We start from the raw sequence: 24,786 nt of genomic DNA on the forward strand, positions 1-24,786 counted from the left end.
CAATCTGTGAATAATTTGAATTAAGTAAATTTGTAGCAGACTGTGCTTAAAGGGACTCTGTCACCTGAATTTGGCGGGACCGGTTTTGGGTCATATGGGTGGAGTTTTCGGGTGTTTGATTCACCCTTTCCTTACCTGCTGGCTGCATGCTGGCTGCAATATTGGATTGAAGTTCATTCTCTGTCCTCCATAGTATATGCCTGCGCAAAGCAATCTTGCCTTGTGCAGGCGTGTACTATGGAGGACAGAGAATGAACTTCAATCCAATATTGCAGCCAGCATGCAGCCAGCGGGTAAGGAAAGGGTGAATCAAACACCCGAAAACTCCGCCCATATGACCCAAAACCAGTCCCGCCAAATTCAGGTGACAGAGTCCCTTTAATGCTAAATTACTGGACAATGTTACTGTCAAATATAGTAGAAACGTGACTTTGTCTATTCCTCTTGTATATATTATTTGATTAGGACTTGCTTGCATCATGCAATCCGCATACATCCGTCTCTGTATCATCACGGTTGGAATAATGGCAATGGACATGGCATCTTTTGAAGATAAGAAGAGTTGTGCGATATCTCAAGATATGTTTGAAATCAAAAAATATTTTGAGGTTATTAAGGATATTTTGGTGAGTTGTATAGATTTTTTTTTTCAATATCCATATTTGTGTACATTTGTCATTTATTTATTTTGCTCTGTTATATAGAGTCATTAATTATCACAGCGCCTTCCATATATTATTATCACTGTCCCCATTGGGGCTCACAATCTAAGTTCAATATTAGTAAGTTTTTTTGCAGTATGAATGGAGTATCCAGAGGAAACCCATAAAAACATGGGAAGAACAAACAAATTGTTTGCAGGTGTTGTCCTTGGGGGGATTTGTACCCAGGACCCCAGCACTGCAAGGAAACTATTTGATTCAAGACTTTTCTTGATTTATAAAAATTCACAGTAATTGTATACAATGTATCCACTTCCGGCACACAAAGACAACAGTAGCCAATTTTTCAGAGATGCCAAAAATTTGGACTCTCTTTCTCGAGAACTTTCAGTGGATTTGACACATGGACTTGAATATTATGATAAAAAAAAGTGTCTACTGATTGTGACCTGATTGTGAATATGTAAATGATGGCTAGGTTTTTTTTTTTTTATATAAATGAAACAATTTGCATGAAATATATAGCCTAATTTGATTTAGTTTTGTGCTGGAATTTTTTTTGTTCACAATGATGCAATGCCTACTGTGATGCAAGTGAGTTTAGGCATTTTCTGCTTTTAACATTTGTCACGCGTGTGACAGTTTGTGTACACAGTTTATCCATAGGCTTGATTTTGAAAGAGAAGATATTTAGCACAGACTCCAAGATGTGTTGGCGACTGAAATGCAAAAAAAAAATGCAAATCGTAAACTTTTTGGCACTTTATATAGAAGCAAATAAAGTAGAATTCATTGATTTTTTTGACACACAATTTGGTACTGGATTGTTATCACATATTATGAATTATTATCAGAAAATGTCTACAAAAGAGAGGTTAAAACTAATTAAAGAAGTTGTCTTACCTTGAGGTATAAGTCTTGTGAATGCTCTCAGTGCGCTCCCTGCTCGCTGTGAAGATTCTCCAGTGACAGAACCAGCAGCCGGCGATCATGTGACCTCAAGTATGTGATTTGCATACTTCTGGCCACATTCTGACTAGATGTGTCCAGTCTTGCTTAATACACTTGCACTGAGTGAGGATGCACACGTCTAGTCGGCACATGATGTTTGTAAATCGCATACTTGTGGTCACATGCCTGCCGCAATGCGCATGCTGTGAGGATTCATAAGTCTGTAGTCACATACACTGACTGCAGACTTGTACACCAAGGCTAGACAACCCCTTTGAGACAATATTAGCTTTTGCTCCATTCAGAGAAGCTCCCAAATTGATTTCTGAGTTTGATCCTTTACTTTTGGTCAACCTTCTTTTGCAATTCTATGGGATGCCTGATTGGCAAACTTCCTAGATTATTAAATTTCAGATTAAATAAGTTTCACTGTGCATTTTATTAGTTAAGGCCCCTTCACATTAAGCGACACTGCAGCGATACCGACAACGATCCGGATCGCTGCAGCGTCGCTGTTTGGTCGCTGCAGAGCTGTCACACAGACAGCTCTCCAGCGACCAACGATCCCGAAGTCCCTGGGTAACCAGGGTAAACATCGGGTTACTAAGCGCAGGGCCGCGCTTAGTAACCCGATGTTTACCCTGGTTACCAGCGTAAAAGTAAAAAAAAAAAAAACACTACATACTTACCTACCGCTGTCTGTCCCCGGCGCTCTGCTTCTCTGCACTCCTCCTGTACTGGCTGTGAGCACAGCGGCCGGAAAGCAGAGCGGTGACGTCACTGCTCTGCTTTCCGGCTGACCGACGCTCACAGCCAGTACAGGAGGAGTGCAGAGCACAGCGCCGGGGACAGACAGCGGTAGGTAAGTATGTAGTGGTTTTTTTTTTTTACTTTTACGCTGGTAACCAGGGTAAACATCGGGTTACTAAGCGCGGCCCTGCGCTTAGTTACCCGATGTTGTTTACCCTGGTTACCAGTGAAGACATCGCTGGATCGGTGTCACACACGCCGATCCAGCGATGTCCACGGGAGATCCAGCGACGAAATAAAGTTCTGGACTTTGTTCAGCGACCAACGATCTCCCAGCAGGGGCCTGATCGTTGGTCGCTGTCACACATAACGATTTCCTTAACGATATCGTTGCTACATCACAAAAAGCAATGATATCGTTAACGATATCGTTATGTGTGAAGGTACCTTTAGTCTCAGTGAATACTCTTTTAAAGGACACCTTTAAAGTAGCTGGTGTTCTTATCCCAACAAAAAAGATCTAATAGCATGGAGCTGGAATAGGAGGCAGTGCTGTTGTTGAGGCACAATCGGGCACCAAGTGGCTACCTTAACTCAAGTAGTGCTTAAACTTCTAGAGGAGTCCCCTGGCATTATATTTCAAATTATTTTGAAGACCCAAAGCTTCATGAACATTATAGGTGCCCTAATACCCTTATACTAATACTTATGAAAATACTTATGAAATACTAAATTGTATTTTTAACTTGACATTTTAATTGTTGCTTTCATTTTCTGTAGCATGACAATGACAAAATCACAGATATAAACCTACTAAGCGGAAGTGCACTGAATAAAATACATGTAAGTAACAAGTCTTTGTTTAAATGACCGATTTCAACAGCTTGCACCTAATTAAATGCCATAATCCAGATTCATTCAGTGCTGAATATTTTTTTTAAAATGAATTCTTTGTAAATTTCTCTAAAATTTGTTTTTATGCGAAACACCTTTTTTGTGGATAAACATAAAGGTTAAATGTATCTGTATTGAAATATCTTGCCAACTTAACATCTTAATGACCAGAGGTATTTTTGTTTTTGCATTTTCGTTTTTTGCCCCCCTTCTTTTTTGGTCAAAATGACCATGCGAGGGCTTGTTTTTTGTAAAATGAGTTGTACTTTTGAAGGATACCATTGGTTTTAACATATTGAGTACTGAAAAATGGGAAAGAAATCCCAAGTGCTGTGAAATTGCAAAAAAAAGTGCAACCCCACAGTTGTTTTTTTTACCATGTTCGCTAAATGCTAAAACTGACCTGCCATTATGATTCTCCAGGTCATTACGATTTCATAGACACCAAACATGTCTAGGTTCTTTTTTATTTAAGTGGTAAAAAATTATTCCAATTTTGTTAAAAAAAATCAATGCACATTTTCCAATACCTGTAGCGTCTCCATTTTTCGTGATCTCAGGTTGGGTGAGGACTTATTTTTTGCATACCAAGCTGATGTTGTTAATGATACCATTTTGGTGCAGATGGGATCTTGTTATCACCTGTTATTGCATTTTAATGCAATATTGTGGCAACCATAAAAATTACATTCTTGACTTTTTTCTCGTTATGCCGTTTAACAGTTGGGTTAATGCTTTATTTATATTGACAGATTGGGCTAATCTGAAAGCAGCAATGCCAAATATGTGTATATTTGACTTTTTTATCGTTTTTGAATGGGGCACACGGGGGGGTGATTTGAACTTTTATATATTTTTTAATTTTTAGATTTTTAAAACCATTTTTTTTGTTTTTGCATGCTTCAATATTCTCCATTGGAGACTAGAACTTGCAGTTGTCTGATCGGCTCTGCTACATACAGGTGATGATCAGATCGCCTATATGTAGCAGAAATGCTTACTTGCTGTATCATTCTGGCAATGACAACCATAGAGGTCTGCTAGGGACCTCTAGCTGTCATGACATTCCATCGGTGACCCACAATCACGTGACGGGATCACAGATGGGCGAGATTTCCGTCGTGCTTCCCGGAAGAGCAAGTTAAATGCTGCTGTCAGAGATTGACAGTGGCATTTAACAGGTTAGCAGCCGCTGGTGGATCGTGATTCATTTCAGCTGTATATATGAGCTTTTATGTGCCCAGAAAGGTGCCCACACCATACAGGGCGAGAGCGATATCGATGTACTATTACGCCCGATGTTGGAAAGGGGTTAATGATACTTAATACTAACCATACTATGTACAATATATAAATTTAATAAGAACATTATAAACATACAAATCATTATGTGCAGTATAACTACAGATAAATGATGTAGTGCCACATACAGTCAGTATTGTAACCATTAGCCTAAAGGTATGCATAAATAGCAGTCTGATGTTAGGGCTGGCCAAACATCTAATACATTTGGCATTCTTCCAGGACAAATGAAGTTGGAAGAGAAAAGGGTTAGACAATTTAAATTCAAATGCCAAAAACTTTTCGGTTTCCTGGAGATAAGCCACTGCCAGTGGAGCTTGGTGGAGTTTTTCTCCTCTCTACCTGTTGAATACAGTGAATGCTTAGCCAAGCCAAGTGTTCATGTGTGTTGACTAGTCAGGCCAAATACAGCTATCCATCCTGAATGAGCACCTTAAAGGGATTTTTTTACCATGCTTGTGTTTCTCCATCTGAGTATGGATGGAGGTGATTACACTAGGAATGAACCCAACATGGGGGACATAACACCAGGAAGGGCCCAGGATGGGGGTCATTATACCAGGATCAGGGGCATTGTTATAGGATAGCGGACATTATATCAGGAAGGAGCCCAAAATGGGGAACAATGTTATAGGATGGACAGACAGTACACCAGATAGGGGCTCAGGATAGGGAACATTGTTATAGGATCAGATACATTATACCAGGAAGGGGCCCATAAAGGAGGACATTATGCCAGGAAGGGTAACGTTATACCAGGAAAGGGCCCATGATGGGGAACATTATGCCCAGAAAAGTGACATTACAGCAGGAAGGGGCACATGATGCATGATGGGGGACATTATGCCAAAAAGGGTGACATTATACCAGGAAAGGACCCAGGATGGAGGACATTATAGCAGGAAAGAGCCCATTATGGGGGACATTGTTACAGAAAGGTGTTATGATGGGGGACATTATTACACAGAGGGTCCTAGGATGGAGGACAATAGTACATGGAGGTTGAACACATTTTTATAGGATTTAGAATGCTATAAAAGCAAATATATCTGACCAACATGTAGATGGGGGCCTTGGTTCAAATGTTGCTAGGAGGCCCTTGGGACTCTAGTTATGCAACTGGCTGCTGGCATTCAGTCATAGAGTTGTGACAGGAGCGGATTAAGCAAGTGCTCAGCATACAGTGAGATGTGGCTGTAAGCATTCCCTGGCACTTTCACAGCTCACTTTGCACAGACGAGTTGCAAAGAGAGCTGTCAAAGTGCCAGAGAATGCCAAAATTACTACTGCCCTCACTATATACTGAGCAGTGACATGACTCTATGATTGAATACCGGCAGTTTCGAGGAGGTAGAAATTTCATTCTCTCCCAGTAGCCATGCTAACCTAATGTTATCCTGCCATAGACATTTATGGCATATCCATATCATACATTTCTGATATGAATTCTATGTGAATTTTTCTGTTTCTGTAACTTCAATAGACTTCAGTAGAGAGCCACCCACAATGTTTTGGTCACACCTCATTTAGACATAGATCTTAAGGGGTCATAGAAGGTTGAGTTACCCAAGAGCATTTACTAATAACTTATGCTATAAATGTCTATGGCTGGAAACCACTTTAATATCTTGATTTTACAATCTCTAATAAAACATGATGGTCTTCCACTAATATCTCTTCAAAAAGATATGATCTAATAGTTGCAATAAGTAACAGCTTCAAACAAAATTGTTATGTAACGTAATTTTACCTTGGAAAAGACAATGCCTTCAAAAGCAAAATGGTTTATGCAAAATGTAGCATATAAGAGCATATGAAAACAATGCAGCGATGTTGCCCAAAACTTACCAGACAGGTTTGATTACATTTTGAACATTTTCTTTTGTGCATACACTAGTCTGCACTTGTGATTGATTATGCTTGAATTTGAAGTTCTTAAACTTTGCACTAATTTTCTTTTTTTTTGGTCTTTGCTTTTAGGTATTTGAAAAATGTTGCTTTCTTCTTAAAATTGGAACATTTTATGTGACCAACATTTTCCCTCAGCTTGAGTTCAACATCAGCAAGAAACACAGAGAATTCAGCCATCTAGCCAATTCTATGCTTGGTTTGAAGATAGAACTCAAGCATTGTGTATGTATTTGCATTTATTTCCATCATTATTGGAAATTTAGGAAGATGATATTTCCTTTTAATGTTAACTTAGTAAAGTGAGGTCACAGGATTCAGGGTTGCTGCTTCAGGAGACTGGCAGCAGCAGTAGTGGCACGATGCTTTGGTGCCTGGGACCTCCGAAGGCATCGGTGTTGGTGAGCAGAGTACATTTTCCCTATAATGTTACTGCAGCGGGCTTCAGGAAAATGGCTGCCGGAGGCAGCACATGTGCATATTGAGATCTTGAAAGACTAGATCTCATCTCCCGAAATCTCTATCTACACATAAGCAGCCGGAGGCAGACATTTTTCTGAAGACCATTGCAGGGCAATCCTAGGGACAATGGACTCCGCTCACCGGCGCCGACACCCTCTGTGATCTCAGCCACCGTAGCATCAAGTGCTTCTGCTGCCGCCTGTACCCTGAGGCAGCGAACCTGCCTACTGTAATCCTGCTACACTGATGCCGTTCCCTGGCAGTCTAATTTCGTATTTTAAAACACACCCCTATTTTCCTCCCAAATTTGGAAGAAAAAAGTGCATCTTATGATCTGAAAATTACAGTACTTGTTTATACATACATCAAGCAGCTAATTTTTAAAAAATATTGTAAATGTATTATTATCAAATGCAATGAATGCAGAATCTTAACAGGTTTTAGGTAGAATTATTGATGTTTTTCTTTCATTTATAGCATGCTACAATGAGGTGCCCATGTGGGGAGCAAACCCAAATAATGATGGAAGAATTCAAGAATGACTATTACAAGGTATGTGATGTTTTAAAAACTTATATTTTCATAATACCCTAGTTCTTTTTTTTCATTAACCTCGGTGTTTTAATAAACAGTACACTTGTTTTTGTTTTCTGTAAGGTTCTTCTGTGAAGGGTAATATGCTACTTACTACATAAGATTTTAAAACATTACAAAAAAAATAGTGAGACAACCATCTAAAGCAAAGTCTAAAAGGCCAAGTGCAGCTCGCAGTCTCCTGAGTACTTAACTAGGAGCCAAACAGGCGTCCAAGAAACACATTAATGTCCAGATCTGTGACAGATAGGCAGAGGCAAAGATTGCTATATCCAGTCAGTTTATTTTAGAGGTTTAAGTAGAAGTGATATAGAAATTATAAAAGTATTGCATTACAAAGGCAAAATATGAGCATTTAGGGTTAGGACATTTGTATAAACATGGATGCTTTGGTTTAACCCCTTTCCAACATCAGTCGTAATGGAACGCCAAAGTCAGACTCCCTCCATTTGACTCCCTTTGCAGACTCCTGCGCTGAGTCCACATCTTTTCGGCACATGAACAGCCTCTAACAGCTGCGGGTGGAATCGCGATCCACCCACGGTTTTAACTACCGTATATACTTGAGTATAAGCCGAGATTTTCAGCCTATTTTTTTGGTCTGAAAGTGCCCCTCTCGGCTTATATTTGAGTCATGGTCGGCGGGTGAGGGGGAGCGACAACTGTCACATACTCACCAGCTCCTGGCACTCCTGGTGCGGTCCCTGCATGTTCCATGATCTCTGTCCCCCACAGCTCTTCCTCTGTTCAGCGGTCACTGGTACCGCTCATTAAAGTAATGAATATGGACTCCACTCCCATAGGGGTGGAGCCGCATATTCATTACTGTAATCAGTGGTACCAGTGACCGCTGAACAGAGGAAGAAGCTGCCGGCTCCCGGAGACCATCTGTCTGGGAGAAGCTGCCAGGAACCACGCCGGGAGCAGGTGAGTATTTTATATTCACCTTTCCCCATTCCACCGCCGCTCCATCTTCCGCGTCATCTGCAGTGACTGTTCAGGTCAGAGGGCGCTATGACGTATTAGTGTGCGCACCGCCCTCTACCTGAACAGTCACCGTGGAGAGACGGGACGCTGAGGAGCAGAGGTCAGCAATGAGAGGTGAGTATGTCATTTTTTTTTATTGCAGCAACATTATATGTGACACATTTTTATATGGAGCATCTTACAGGGCCATAATGGACTTTAATGCAGCATTACATGTGTCACATTTTTATATGGAGCATCTTATGGGGCCATAATGAACTGTATAGAGCATTATATTTGGCACATTTTTATATGGAGCATCTTATGGGGCCATAATGAACTGTATGGAGCATTATATGTGGCACATTTTTATATGGAGCATCTTATGGGCCATAATGAACTGTATGGAGCACTATATGTGGCACATTTTTATATGGAGCATCTCATGGGGCCATAATGAACTGTATGGAGCATTATATGTGGCACATTTTATATGGAGCATGTTATGGGGCCATAATGAACTGTATGGAGCACTGTATGTGGCACATTTTTATATGGAGCATCTTATGGGGCCATAATGAACTGTATGGAGAATTACATGTGGCACATTTTTTATGTGGAGCATGTTATGGGGCCATAAGGAACTGTATGGAGCATTATATGTGGCACATTTTCATATGGAGCATCTTATGGCGCCATAATGAACTGTACGGAGCATTACATGTGGCACATTTTTATATGGAGCAACTTATGGGGCCATAATGAACTGTATGGAGCATTACATGTGGCACATATTTATATGGAGCATCTTATGGGGCCACAATGAACTGTATGGAGCATTATATGTGACACATTTTTATATGGAGCATCTTATGGGGCCATAATGAACTGTATGGAGCATTATATGTGGCACATTTTTATATGGAGCATCTAATGGGGCCATAATGAACTGTATGGAGCATTATATGTGGCACATTTTTATATGGAGCATCTTATGGGGCCATAATGAACTGTATGGAGCATTATATGTGGCACATTTTTATATGGAGCATCTTATGGGGCCATAATGAACTGTATGGAGCATTGTATGTTAAGGACTGGCGGAACGCACCAAGTATAGATGATATGATACAAGGTGCGTTCGCAGTCCAAGGTCCACCGTGCAGGTAAAAACCCTGCTGCTAGTAAGACGGACTATATGGCGGTACTATAAGTATACACGCACGGGTTAACTTCACCCTGCGTGAAGGAAGCGATCCTGTTGTGTCACAGGACCGCGGTACCGCACATAGAGCGCGAGCAAGAAGTCAGCGAACACAACCCCAACACAGGATTGAAGTCCGATTAGACCACTTGCTGGCACAACACCGCAACTGGGTGTGTAAGGAAACTATAAAAATAGTGTATAAAGGCACTAACCACCCAGGCTTGGGTAAGGAAAGCGCAGAGGAAGCGCACGGCGCCGTACTGGCGGACACAGCAACTGGACGCTGTGATGTGTGTTACGTGCAGATGGCTAGTCGGGCGCTAGATAGCTACCATCATCCGCGAGCAGTCAACAACACTAGGGAGGGATACTTAGGAGCTTTCATCCATCGACATACATCCATCTACACACACACATTATATCAAGACAATACTAGCGCATGGCCGTGCGGTCATGCGCAGTTTATATAGTTGCAGCACAGGAAGCAGCTACAGAAGTTTTGCCCTTTCAGGACCTGCCAAGAGGACCAATGGGATGTGCTGCAGTACCTGAGCATGTGACCCTCGATCTCCAACGGGAGATCTTGCCCTGGGCATGCTCAGTGTGTGCAAATAAGGACTTAGTCCCAGAGAAGCCCGCTCGCCGCAGATCAGTGCAGGGTACAACAGGAGAGCCAGAAAAGGCAGCAGTAACCCTTTGCACAGAATCAGTCCCAGCAAGACGCTGGGAGCGACGCCTCCGCTGAGCAGAGCCCACTGCGGCCGAAGCAGAATGGGAGACCGCAGCAGACACGGATCGAGATTCCCCCTGTGCAGCAGAGGAGACTAGAGTCCTAACATTACCCCCCCTCCTAGGGCCCCCCCTCCTTGGGCCTCGCTACGTTCAAAGGCAGCAATAAGCTGCGGAGCCCGAATGTGCTCAGCAGGCTCCCAGGACCTATCCTCAGGACCGTAACACTTCCAGTCCACCCAAAAAATTTTTTTGCCACGTACCACCTTGCACCCCAAGATAGCGTTCACCTCGAAATCGTCCGTAGACGAACCCGATGTCTCGGCAGATGACTCAGAAAACCGGGACATGTATACGGGCTTAAGAAGGGACACATGAAAGGTGTCGGTGATACCAAGGCGTGGAGGAAGGGCCAGACGGTAGACCACAGGATTAACCTGTTCGAAGACCTTGAAGGGACCCAAGTAGCGAGGAGCAAACTTAGTGGACTCAACACGCAGCCTGATGTTACGGGCGGAGAGCCACACTAAGTCGCCCGGAGCAAAGGTTGGAGCGGGGCGCCGATGAGCATCGGCGGAGGACCTCATTCTCTCCTTAGAGGCCCGAATGGCATCCTGAGTGCGGTTCCAAATATCCCGTGCCTCCACAGCCCAGTCTGCCACCCTGGAGTCTGCGGAAGACACGGGCATAGGCACAGGTACCCGTGGATGCTGACCATAATTGAGGAGGAATGGGGTTTGTCCAGTGGAGTCGGCTACGGCGTTGTTCAGCACAAACTCTGCCCATGATAGCAAGGATGCCCAGTCATCCTGCCTGGCTGAAACAAAATGTCGCAGGTATGTGACCAAGGTCTGGTTGGCCCTCTCTACCAACCTATTCATCTTGGGATGATAAGCGGAAGAGAGATTCAACTCAATACTGAGAAGACGACAAAGCTCTCTCCAGAACCAAGACGCAAACTGGGGACCCCGGTCACTGACAATTTTGTCAGGCATACCATGTAGGCAGAAGATGTGTTTAATGAACAATGCTGCCAAGGCCCGTGCAGAAGGTAACCGTGGTAGCGGCACCAAATGCACAATTTTTGAGAAATGATCGGTGATGACCCAAATGATGGTACAGCCGCGAAACTTGGGTAAACCCACGACAAAGTCCATCCCGACCATCTCCCAGGGCCTATCTGCCACCGGCAAGGGATAGAGCAACCCAGCTGGCCTTTGACGCGGAGATTTATTTTTGGCGCAGGAGACACACGCCAGAATATAATCCCTGACATCCCGGACCATATGCGGCCACCAGTACGTCCTCGCCAGTAGCTCAGATGTCCTCTTTGTCCCAAAGTGTCCACCCACCCTGGACGAATGAGCCCAAGAGAGAACCTCCGGTCGCAAATTAATGGGCACAAAAGTCTTGCCCGGTGGCACAGACTCCAGCGAAACCGGCGCTACGGTTCTCAGGCTCTCAGAAGGGACAATAAGCCGAGGCTCCTCTTCCTCCTCTTCAGTTGACATAAGGGAGCGAGAGAGAGCGTCAGCACGAATATTTTTCTCCCCGGGGAGAAAATGAAGAGAAAAGTGGAACCGGGAAAAGAACAAGGACCATCTGGCTTGGCGAGAATTTAGCCGCTGGGCTGTTTGCAAGTAGACCAAATTTTTGTGGTCCGTGTAAACTTGGAAGGGAAACCGCGCACCTTCCAGAAGGTGTCTCCACTCTGAAAAGGCCAACTTCATTGCTAGCAACTCCCTATCCCCGATGGAGTAGTTTCTCTCCGCTGGCGAGAAGGTCTTAGAGAAGAAGAAGCATGGATGCTTCCGACCTTGAGCATCCTTTTGATAGAGGACTGCTCCAGCACCAACGGATGAGGCATCCACCTCCATTAGGAATGGCTTATCCACATCGGGACGATGTAAGATGGGAGCGCTAGCAAAGTGGGACTTAATAGAAGTGAAGGCCTTGGAGACCTCTTCCGACCACAATTTGGGATTCGCTCCCTTCTTGGTGAGGGCTACCAAGGGAGCTACCAGAGTTGAGAAGTGGGGAATGAACTGGCGGTAATAGTTAATGAACCCCATAAAGCGCTGCACCGCTTTAAGAGAATGGGGCTCTTGCCAGTCCATCACAGCCTATAGTTTGGCAGGATCCATAGCCAATCCCTGGGCGGAGATGATATAGCCCAGGATCGGTAAAGACTCCTGCTCAAACATACACTTCTCCAACTTAGCATAAAGAGAGTTTGCCCGTAGGAGGTCGAAGACTCTGCCAACATCTCTCCGGTGGGAGTCAATATCTGGAGAAAAGATGAGAATATCATCCAGATAGACTACAACTGAGGTGGAAAGCATATCCCGGAAGATGTCGTTGACAAAGTCTTGGAAAACGGCTGGGGCATTACAGAGCCCGAAGGGCATCACCAGATACTCATAGTGCCCATCTCTGGTGTTAAACGCCGTTTTCCATTTGTCCCCCTCACGGATGCGAATCAGGTTATAAGCACCCCGCAGATCTAATTTATTAAACACTCTAGCTCCCCGAAGCCTATCGAAGAGCTCGGATATCAAGGGCAAAGGATACTTGTTCTTAACGGTGATAGCGTTAAGACCCCTGTAGTCTATGCATGGACGTAGTTCCCCATTCTTCTTCTGCACGAAGAAGAGCCCTGCCCCAGCAGGTGACACTGACTTCCTGATAAACCCTCTTGCCAGATTCTCTTGAATGTACTGAGACATTGCCTCCGTCTCCGGGAGAGATAATGGATAAACTCGACCCCGGGGAGGCTCCGCACCAGGCAAGAGATCGATAGGACAGTCATAGGGGCGATGGGGCGGAAGGGTCTCCGCCGCCTTTTTGGAGAACACATCTGCGTAAGACCAATATTGCTTGGGGAGAGAGGATAGATCTGCGGGTACCTCAGTAGTAGCAACCTGAACGCACTCTCGGTGACACCTACCCCCACATGATTCACCCCATCCCAGAATTCTGCCTGAGGACCACTCGATGTGAGGAGAGTGGTACCGTAACCAAGGTATCCCCAACAGGACCTCATCAATCCCCTCAGGAGTGATGAGCAGAGATATAATCTCCTGATGGGATGGAGACATGGACAGAGTAAAAGGAATGGTCTGATGTGTTATCTGTGCGGGGAGTGTCGACCCATTCACCACTCGTACCGTTACTGGTTGAGGTAGCATTACCAGGGGTATTGCGTGACGTTGGGCGAAGGCAGAAGACATAAAATTGCCCTCCGCCCCAGAATCCACGCAGAGCTCTACCGAGTGAGAGGATGAGCCAAAAGTAATTGTCCCCTTAAAGGACAATTTGGAGGCAAACGTCGCAGTGTCTAGTGTACCTCCACCTACTACCACTAGACGCTGACGTTTCCTCGACCGCTGATGACATCTGGTGGCAAGATGTCCTGACTGTTGGCATACATGGCAAACCTGGAGTGCATGAGCAGTCCGGGACTTAGATCCTGCTCGTGACACTACCTTAGGTTCATGGGACTCTGGAGCCTGGACTGGAGATTCCAGAGGTTTGGCGAAGGTGGGAGCCAGCCGAAACCTCTGCCTACACTGGGCTCGCTCTAACCTCTGCTCGTGAAAACGGAGGTCAATACGAGTAGATACTGTTATTAATTCTTCCAGTGTGGCGGGAATCTCCCTAGTGGCCAGGGCGTCCTTAATGTGGTCAGCCAGCCCCCTCCAAAATATAGGGATAAGGGCTTTATCCGACCACTCCAGCTCAGATGCTAGAGTGCGGAAGTGGACGGCAAAAAGGCTGACCAAGGACGAGCCCTGAGTCAATGCCCACAGTAGGAGCGTTTTATCATGGGTGACACGAGGTCCTAAGAAAACCTGTTTCAGAGTGCTCAGGAATAACGGAGCACTCTGCACCACATGATCGCCACGCTCCCACAGCGGCGTAGCCCACTGCAACGCTCTGTCCGACAATAAGGATATGATAAAAGCCACCTTAGCCCACTCTGTAGGGAAACGAGAGGCCAGAAGCTCAAGTTGTATTGAGCACTGACTCACGAAACCCCTACAGGACTTACTGTCACCAGAAAATTTCTCTGGTAGCGGGAGGCGAGATAGCGTCGGTACAGGGGCGGCAGTGGACAAGGTAGCTGCAGCCACACTTGCAGCCTGAACAGCGACAGCAGTAACGTCCACAGCTGAGGTTGAATGCTCTAGAGCCGCCAACCTTCCCTCCAGCTGCTGGATGTACCGCTGTAGATGCTGATCGTCCGTCATTACTAGCCAGACATTGGCGCTAGTATTATGTTAAGGACTGGCGGAACGCACCAAGTATAGATGATATGAAACAAGGTGCGTTCGCAGTCCGAGGTCCACTGTGCAGGTAAAAACCCTGCTGCTAGTAAGACGGACTATATGGCGGTACTATAAGTATACACGCACGGGTTAATTTCACCCTGCGTGAAGGAAGCGATCCTGTTGTGTCACAGGACCGCGGTACCGCACATAGAGCGCGAGCAAGAAGTCAGCGAACACAACCCCAACACAGGATTGAAGTCCAATTAGACCACTTGCTGGCACAACACCGCAACTGGGTGTGTAAGGAAACTATAAAAATAGTGTATAAAGGCACGAGAGTGCATGCGGTGCCGCACTGACGGATGCCACTAACCACCCAGGCTTGGGTAAGGAAAGCGCAGAGGAAGCGCACGGCGCCGTACTGGCGGACACAGCAACTGGACGCTGTGATGTGTGTTACGTGCAGATGGCTAGTCGGGCGCTAGTTAGCTACCATCATCCGCGAGCAGTCAACAACACTAGGGAGGGATACTTAGGAGCTTTCATCCATCGACATACATCCATCTACACACACACATTATATCAAGACAATACTAGCGCATGGCCGTGCGGTCATGCGCAGTTTATATAGTTGCAGCACAGGAAGCAGCTACAGAAGTTTTGCCCTTTCAGGACCTGCCAAGAGGACCAATGAGATGTGCTGCAATACCTGAGCATGTGACCCTCGATCTCCAATGGGAGATCTTGCCCTGGGCATGCTCAGTGTGTGCAAATAAGGACTTAGTCCCAGAGAAGCCCGCTCGCCGCAGATCAGTGCAGGGTACAACAGGAGAGCCAGAAAAGGCAGCAGTAACCCTTTGCACAGAATCAGTCCCAGCAAGACGCTGGGAGCGACGCCTCCGCTGAGCGGAGCCCATTGCGGCCGAAGCAGAATGGGAGACCGCAGCAGACACGGATCGAGATTCCCCCTGTGCAGCAGAGGAAACTCGACTCCTAACATTGTATGTGGCACATTTTTATATGGAGCATTTTATGTGGCCATAATGAACTGTATGGAGCATCTTATGGGGCCATAATGAACTGCATGGAGCATTATATGTGGCACATTTTTATATGGAGCATCTTATGGGGCCATAATGAACTGTATGGAGCATTACACGTGGCACATTTTTATATGGAGCATCTAATGGGGCCATAATACACTGTATGGAGCATTATATGTGGCACATTTTTATATGGAGCATCTTATGTGGCCATAATGAACTGTATGGAGCATTACACGTGGCACATTTTTATATGGAGCATCTAATGGGGCCATAATAAACTGTATGGAGCATTATATGTGGCACATTTTTATATGTAGCATCTTATTGGGCCATAATGAACTGTATGGAGCATTATATGTGGCACATTTTTATATGGAGCATCTTATTGGGCCATAATGAACTGTATGGAGCACTATATGTGGCACATTTTAACACTTAACCTACTGATGTCTCAATCAATTTTACTTTTATTGGTATCTATTTTTATTTTTGAAATTTACTAGTAGCTGCTACATTTCCTACCCTAGGCTCATACTCGAGTCAATAAGTTTTCCCAGTTTTTTGTGGCAAAATTAGGGGTCTCGGCTTATACTCGGGTCGGCTTATACTCAAGTATATATGGTAGTTAAATGCTGCTGTCAATTTCTGACAGCGGCATTTAACATGCACTTCCGGCAAGCGCATCGGAAATCCCACCCATTGGTGACTCCGTCACATAATTGCAGGTCACTGATGAGTCAGCATGACAACCAGAGGTCTCCAGCAGTCCTCTATGGTTGTCACTAACGGATTGCTATGAGCGCCAACCGGAGGTCGGCACTCATGGCAAGTGAGCAATTCTGCTAAACACAGGCAATCTGATCATCGCTTATATGTAGCAGAAGCGATCGGATTATCGCAGCTTCTAGTCTCCGGTGGAGACTAATGAAGCATGTCAAAAGTAAAAAATAATGCTTTAAAAAAATATATTTATGTATAAAAGTTCAAATCATCCACCATACGCTCCATTCAAAATAAAACAATAAAAAAACAAACATACACATATTTGGTATCGCTGAGTTCAGAATCACCCAATCTAGCAATATAAATAAATAATTAACCCGATCATTAAACGGTGTAGTGATAAAAAAAAAAGTCAAAACGCCAGAATTACTTTTTTTTGGCTGCCGCAGCATTGCATTGAAATGTAATGCAATAATGGGCAATCAAAAGATTGTATCTGCACCAAAATGGTATCAATAAAAACATCAGCTTGGATTTCACAAAATAAGCCCTCACCAACCCTAGATCACAAAAAATGGAGACGCTACGATTATCGGAAAATGGCACCATTTTTTTTTAGCAAACTTTGACTTTTTTTTACCACTTAAATAAAAAAGGACCTATACAGGTTTGGTGTCTATAAACTTGTAATGACCTGGGGAATCATAATGGCAGGTCAGACTTAGCATTTAGTGAACATGGTAAAAAAACAATGGGGTTGCACTTTTTTTGCAATTTCACCATACCTGGAATTTTTTTCCTGTTCTCGAGTACACAATATGGTAAAACCAAGGATGTTGTTCAAAAGTACAACTGCAAACAATAAGCCCTCACATGTCCATTTTGACCAAAAAAATAAAAACATTATGGCTCTGGGAAGAAGGGGAGCAAAAAATTAAAATGCAAAACCAAAAATACCTCTGGTTGTTAAGAGGTTAAGCATGTTTACTGGTTTAACAGTAGTTTATTTGCTGGTTTTTTGGATTTAGAAATACTGCCTTATTACTATCAAAGCATTTTCTGGAATTATGATTGGATGACATGCTGGAATTGGCAATTGTGTGTTATTTCTTTGCTGGCCTTACTAATAGACCAATCCATTATCACTGTCAGTAGAGAAAAATGGCAAAGAATAGCTGAAACATGGCACCATTATGCTAGAACCATGACAGTCTGCTCTAAAAAATATTTTGAACTTTTCTATAAAATATTTTTTTGGGGGGTGAGGAATGGATAAGAGGTGTTAGAGTAACAAGATTTGAAGATGACTAGAAATGAGTAGATCGATTTGCACATCTCGGGTCTAGTGTCCAGGTCGGTGGTGTCTGACAGCTATATGGGAGGCCCGTTAATCTCTTACCTTCTGGCATCCATGGCACAGCTTTTCCATACTCTCATGAATATATTGCTTATAATGATGACCTTTCCACAAATGTTTTAATTGTTAAAACATTATAATTATATTTAGAAAAAAGTCTAAAAATGTATCAAGATTTAATTTTCTCTTGATTAATTGCAATTCCTCTTTTTACAGATGAAAACACAGGATGCTGCCGTTAAAGCTATTGGAGAGCTGAATGTTCTGTTCCATTGGATAGAGAAGAACTTTAAAAACTAAAGCGCTAAACTAAATATTTATTAAGGAATAATTCCATTCTTTATTTTTTAATTTGTTTATAGAATAGGAAATCATACAATTTTCAATCTTGCAAGTATTTAAGTTGAAACGTAAAAAAAAACACATCCATGATAAGTATGATTTGCTACCCTCTGAAAAACAACAAAAATATTGGACAACCCTTTTAACTTATTACTGCCAATTTGATATAAGAAAAGTGATATTTATTTAGTATTTATTTATTTATTTAAAACAAACTGATTTATTTAGTTATTTAAGTCGACAATAATTGATTATTGAATTAGTACAATTTGTTCTATTTATATAAAATTATTTTTTTTATATTTATAAAGATTTATGCTATTGGCTTGAACTGAAATGGTTTTGAAACTTAGATGGACGTTGCTAAATATTATATGTTTTTATTTTTTGTTGACTTTTTGTTTAATAAAAATGAATCTTTTTTAAAAGTAAAGATTTATCTAGACTATCAACTGTATTTCAATAAAACTGTCAATGGTCTTCAGCATTTGCTACATTAAAACAAAATAAATGTGTTAAAAATATGCAAATTAAAAGATTTCTTCTTTTATTAAAATATGGGGGAGTATGATACTTAGAGCAGTAAACCTATCAGAAATGTTAGCTATCATTTGGACATAGATGAGCAGAAAAAGATTGTAAAAGTCATTGTATCCTAAAGAGATCTTAGGAATCTATATGCCTAGGTCATATCATTTATGTGTTAACTATGTATTGTGACGCCCAAGAGACCGGGATACCCAGCACCGGACCAATGGGGTCTGTCTCTTGAGGGGGATGTCACGGGTGGCTTGACCCGGTGCTGTGGCCTCAGGCAATGCACAGTGTAAGGGGTATCGTGAGGGGACAGGCACTTACTTGATCAGCAGCAGGTTCTCCCAGCAGTGACGATCCCGATCCTGGATAGATGGCTATTGTCCAAATGAAAGACTGAGGCACTGAAACGTTTAACCAGTTTACTTTAACATAAAAGGATTTACAACCAGTCCTGTCACCGGAGTCTGTATGGGAACTCTGAGTTACTTTGACCCTGCCGGGGTCTTCACCTCTTATTGTGCGCAATTTCTCTGTGGCCCTGCTGCTGTATGTGAACTGGCTGCCGGCCCAATCTGTCCCCTCTGGGCCCTGGTTCGACGGGCAACCCGAGTCCTTTTATCGGCTTACCCCCTCCAGGAGTACCGCTGAACTCTGTGTCTGTTGCTGCGTCCGGCCCTAGTGAAGCTGATATCACCTCACGTTTTTCCGGTTGCTGTATTATATATCATGAATACAGCCACGGATCCGGTATCCGTCTTTGCGCCTGTTCTGGGTAGTGATTAATGCTACCCGGTTCTCACAATGTCCTTTTTCTCTGTCCCTTTTCTCCTCAGGCCGGTGATTTGGGCCTGGAAACCGTCATAAGGCTGTTAGAAATTCAGCTGTATGACCTCTCACTATCAGCTCCTTAGCCCAACTGCCATTTCTTCTCTCAGACCAGAATGGATCAAGGGGAGTCTCTGGAGCTCCCCCTTCTGGCCGGAGGTGGTAGTGCAGTCTTGCTAATTTAGTATTTGTATTTACTGTCAGTAACTATTTTTGTGGCAAATACCCCTAGGGGTGCCACATTCCCCCTTAGTTAAGAACAGTACTCCGGGACTGTGGGACGATAACATTTTGAAATAACAATTAATATGTACAGAGTCTTAAAAATGAAAAGTTACAAAAACCACTCAAGGAAACAAAAATAGAGTTCTGTAAAAAGTCACTTCAAATAGCGTCCATTAATACAGTCCTATCCTTGAAGGTACTAGGAAAGGCACTGCACTTTGTGTCCAGGAATTTAGTTCCATTTTTCCAACGAAGTTGTCAATATAAAGTCTAAAGAAAGTTCAAAAAGAGCAAAAAGCAAAGTTCAAAAAGCAGTCTTTCCGGAGCTTTGATTTAGTGCCTCCGGGCTGATAACAAGTTCAAGAATATGCAAGAAGTTCATACAGACAAGTCTCTGTAGGTACTGGGCTTAAACGTTGCAGACTGATAACAATGACTATACTACATTTTCTGTTTAACTATATACGACATAACATATATACAATTCACATTATGAGATTTATAGTTGGTAATCTGCATACCTGGCCGGTAATTGACCCTGGGTACTACGCTGTGATCTACGTAATAGCGGTATCTCTTCATGTGGAGTACTACTGTCTACTGCGGATGTAGTATCTGCCCGCTCTGCTAAAGAAAATTCCATAACTAAGGAGTTGGCAAGTCCACCGTGAATGGGATTACTCTGATCAGGAATCTGTTCTTCCTGGCCTGGAACCTCCTGTAGTACTGGGTCAGCCTCTTCCTGTCTTGGGACTTCTGGTATTGGGTTCGGTGTTGGGTAAAAGGCCACCATGGGAACCACTACTGCACCATGGTATGTTAGTAGGGTTTTGGGAAAGTCTCCTATACAGGTGTGATACATTTCCTCTTCTTTTTCCTTTACTGGTTGAACCTGTATGGGTTGAATAACTTCTGATTCTGGCTGGACAACTTCTGGCTCTTTCAATGCTTCCGGACACAATTTAAGATTGTCTCTTGACACTAATACAGATGTTAAGCCTCCGTTTTTGCTAATGAGACACATTTTAGGATTATCCATTCTTGTTGGTAAAACTGTGTAGGGTACGGCTTCCCACTGATTGTCTAGTTTATTGGTTCGACGGTTTCTCTTGAGCACTTGATCACCCGGTCTTAATGGGGTCGCTAGAGCATTCTGGTTGAAAGTTCGCTCTTGTCTTTCTCTAGTTTGCTGAAGGCTTCTTTCCACACTCTCTTGCACTTGGCGATACTGCTTTTGCCGTATGATATCCCAATTGGAGTCTTGAACTTCTGCGTCTGGTTTCAGAATTCCCATTTCTAGATCGATTGGTAATTGGCCGGGTCTTGCACGCATAAGATAAGCTGGGGTGCAGTTGGTGGAGCTCACCGGGACATGATTATACAGATCCACCAAGTCAGGCAATTTCTCTGGCCATTAATTCCTTTCGGTCTCAGGTAAAGTCTTTAGTAGGTCTATTACAATATGGTTCATCTTCTCGCATAAGCCGTTTGTTTGTGGATGATAGGCCGTCGTCCTGATCTTTTTGCAACCATACATATTACAGAATTCTCTGAAGATCTCTGATTCAAAGGCTGTACCTTGGTCGGTGAGAACCTGTTCCGGATATCCATGGGGTCTACAAAAGTACGTTTGGAACGCTTTGGCTGCTGTTTTTGCTGTCAGATCTTTTACGGGTACTACTACCAAGAAGCGTGAATAATGGTCCACGATGGTCAAGGCATAGACATAGCCGGACCGGCTTGGTATTAACTTCACGTGGTCTATGGCTACAAGTTCAAGTGGTTGTTTGGTGATTATGGGCTGCAGTGGTGCTCTTTGGTTCTTTTGATCGTTTCTTCTGAGGTTGCACGGGCCACAATTTCTGCACCACTGTTCGATTGATTTTCTCATCCCGACCCAATAAAATCTTTCTCTTAGAAGTACTTCTAACTTTTTCCAACCGAAGTGACCAGCACCATTATGGTAAGCTTCGAGGACCATCTTCACATCTTGTTTAGGCACGATAATCTGCCAAACCAATTCATGTGTTTTCGGATTGGTGTACCTTCTACAGAGCTTCCCTTGATACAGGAACATTTTGCCTCTCTCTTTCCAGAGTTGATGCGTCTCTTCTGGGGCATCCTCATCGGGATATGCACTTTGCTCAGTTAACAGTTCCTTCACCAACTTCACAGCCTGATTGCTGTCTTGGGTGTCAGCCCATCTATGGTGTGCTAACGGATTAAAATTCACCTCTTGTTGTTTCTGATAGGTACTTGACTGATGATGTTTCGCCTTGGGATGATGGAAGGCTGGTAGTTCAATTTCTTCAAGCTCCCCCGTTTCTTCTTCTACATCTCTCAAGTGTGGCATCCGGGATAGGGCATCGGCATTTCCATTCTTGCGACCTGCTCGATACTTGATTATGAAGTTGTAATTAGATAACCGGGCTATCCATCGCTGTTCTAACGCACCTAATTTGGCTGTGTCCAGGTGGGTCAACGGATTGTTGTCAGTATAGACAATAAATTCTGCAGCGGCCAGATAGTGTTTGAAACGTTCAGTCACAGCCCAAACTACTGCCAGTAGTTCCAATTTGAAGGAGCTGTAATTTTCTGAATTTCTTTCAGTAGGCCGGAGCTTTCTACTTGCAAAGGCGATAACTTTCTCCCGACCTTCTTGCTTTTGTGACAGCACCGCTCCTAGTCCCACATTACTGGCATCGGTGTAGAGGATGAAAGGTTGATGGTAATCTGGGTATGCCAGAACCTCTTCTCCGGTTAGTGCCTTCTTTAGTTGTTCAAAGGAGTCTTCCCTTTCATCGTTCCACTGAAAAGGAGGGTTTCGGTTTGAAGGTTTCTTCGTCTGCCCTACCAAGGTGTCTTGCAAGGGTGCTGCCAACTTGGTAAATCCTTTTATAAATCTGCGATAGTAACCCACCAATCCCAGGAATTGTCTCACTTCTTTTGCGCTGGTAGGTCTTGGCCAATCCCTTATGGCGCTTATTTTCTCGGGATCTGGTGCTACTCCCTCCGAACTCACGATGTGTCCCAGGTACTGTACCTTTGGCTTGAGAAGGTGACATTTGGATGGCTTGACTTTCATGCCATACCTGGATAAGGCTTCGAACACTTCTGCCAGGTCTATTAAGTGTTGTTCGTAAGTCTTTGAGTAGACGATCACATCATCTAGGTACAGGAGGACGGTCTCGAAGTTCTTGTGTCCGAGGCAGCATTCCATCAGCCGCTGGAAGGTACCGGATGCGTTGCAGAGTCCGAACGGCATGCGATTAAATTCACATAGACCCATTGGTGTGGTGAATGCCGTCTTTTCCTTATCTCTCTCAGCCACAGGGACTTGCCAATACCCGCTAGTTAAGTCTAAGGTGGAAAAATAATTAGCAGATTTCAAAGCAGTTAAGGACTCTTCTATCCTAGGCAAGGGGTAGGCGTCTTTATGGGTGATGTTATTAATCTTCCGGTAGTCTACGCACATTCTCATGGTTCCGTCCTTTTTTTTGACAATCACTAGAGGGGCCGCCCAGGGGCTACAGCTGTCTCTTATTACCCCGGCCTGTTTCATTTCCCTCAGCATATCTTTTGCACATTGATAGTGAGAGGGCGGTATGGGTCTATATCTTTCTTTTATTGGGGGATGGTCACCTGTGGGGATTGTGTGTTCTACCCCTTCTATCCGTCCGAAGTCCAATGGGTGTTTACTGAAGACTTGTTCATATTCCGTCACTAGCCTATACACCCCTCGTTTTTGATGGGTAGGTGTTGAATTTATGCCCACGTGTAGCTGTTGGCACCAATCCTCCATTTCTCCATCTGAGCCATTGCCTTCCACCTGACAGGTTGGTTCTAAGGGCTCAATGGTTGTGATGGCATTGTTGTCAACAGTATATAGCTTTGCCATTGTAGCATACCTTGGCAAAGTGACCTCTTCCTCTCCACAGTTCAAAAGTCGTACTGGCACTCGTCCCCGGTGTACCTCGACTATCCCTCGTGCTGTGAGTATAGTGGGCCTGCTGTCGGTGTACACTGGTTCTATTAAGGCTTGATAATCTCGTCCCTTAGTACCAATGGCTGCTCTACACCATACCAGCATTTCTGTTTTTGGTGGGATTACAATAGACGTTGAATCACTTACCCTCACACTGCCGATTTCTCCACCTGCAACTTCTACCTGTTGCCTTAACATCAATACTTTTATTTCCCTCCGAAGAACTCTCTGCTGGCAGGATTGGGCAGTTTCAGCAATTTGCTGTAAGACAGAAATGACTTCGGAAAAGCAGTTCTCTAACACATTCATTCCTATCAATACAGTTGGTTCACAGTTCCGTCCGTCAACATCAACAACAATTATACCCTGTTTCTTCAATTCTACTTTACCAATCTTTATGGTCATCTCCCTGAATCCTAGTTTCGGTACCAACTTACCATTACTGGCCCATATATCTAGTTCAACATCAGAGGGCCCTTTATCAATATCTGCATCAGCCCAGTACCTCTGATAAAGGATATACGGTATAGATGAAATTCGGGAACCTGTGTCCAGCAAAGCGTTGAGGGACATTCCGTCAAGCACGATAGGGATAATGGGTCGTCCTCCTATGTACCTGTCGTGCCAGGGTGTTGGGCCTTGAAAGTTCATTCCTGCGAAGCCCAGGGGATTCCCGTTTAAATCACAATCTCGTGCAAAGTGGCCTGGCTGCTGGCAACGGCGGCAAATGGGCTGTCCATCCGGTTGGTAGCGGTCGCGGGGTCGTCCTCTCCATGTCGGGTATCTCCGGGGTCTCATCCATGGAACACCTTCTCTACGGTTTGACAACTCCATCTTGGGTCCTCTCATCTCCTGCATGGTTTTAGCCATTGATGCAACAATATCAGTTAAAGAGTCAAGCTTTTGTTGAAGAGCCTCATTAGTACTGGGCCCCAGGGGCTTAGCAATGGCCCCGGACATAGCTGATGTCACTGGTACTCCATGTTGTTGAGGTGCCTCTGCCATGAGTTGCGCAGGCTCCTGATCCCGAGGTGCCTCTGCCAGCTGGAG

General features: G+C 43.9%; 1 protein-coding gene across 1 annotated transcript in view; it reads left to right on the forward strand.

Annotated features, from left to right (window-relative positions):
• The window catches only part of LOC138671587 (interleukin-20-like), a 32,113-nt gene extending 13,718 nt beyond the window's left edge, over positions 1–18,395 (forward strand). Inside the window, exons 2-6 of the mRNA XM_069759765.1 lie at positions 466–626; positions 3,144–3,206; positions 6,540–6,692; positions 7,407–7,481; positions 18,039–18,395. Of these exons, the coding sequence (XP_069615866.1) occupies positions 466–626; positions 3,144–3,206; positions 6,540–6,692; positions 7,407–7,481; positions 18,039–18,122 (536 nt within the window). The 3' untranslated portion in view covers positions 18,123–18,395. The remainder of the gene's footprint in view (positions 1–465; positions 627–3,143; positions 3,207–6,539; positions 6,693–7,406; positions 7,482–18,038) is intronic.
• Positions 18,396–24,786: the final 6,391 nt, after the last annotated feature.

This window comes from Ranitomeya imitator, chromosome 3 (genome assembly GCF_032444005.1).
Source record: "Ranitomeya imitator isolate aRanImi1 chromosome 3, aRanImi1.pri, whole genome shotgun sequence".
Lineage (NCBI taxonomy): Eukaryota > Metazoa > Chordata > Amphibia > Anura > Dendrobatidae > Ranitomeya > Ranitomeya imitator.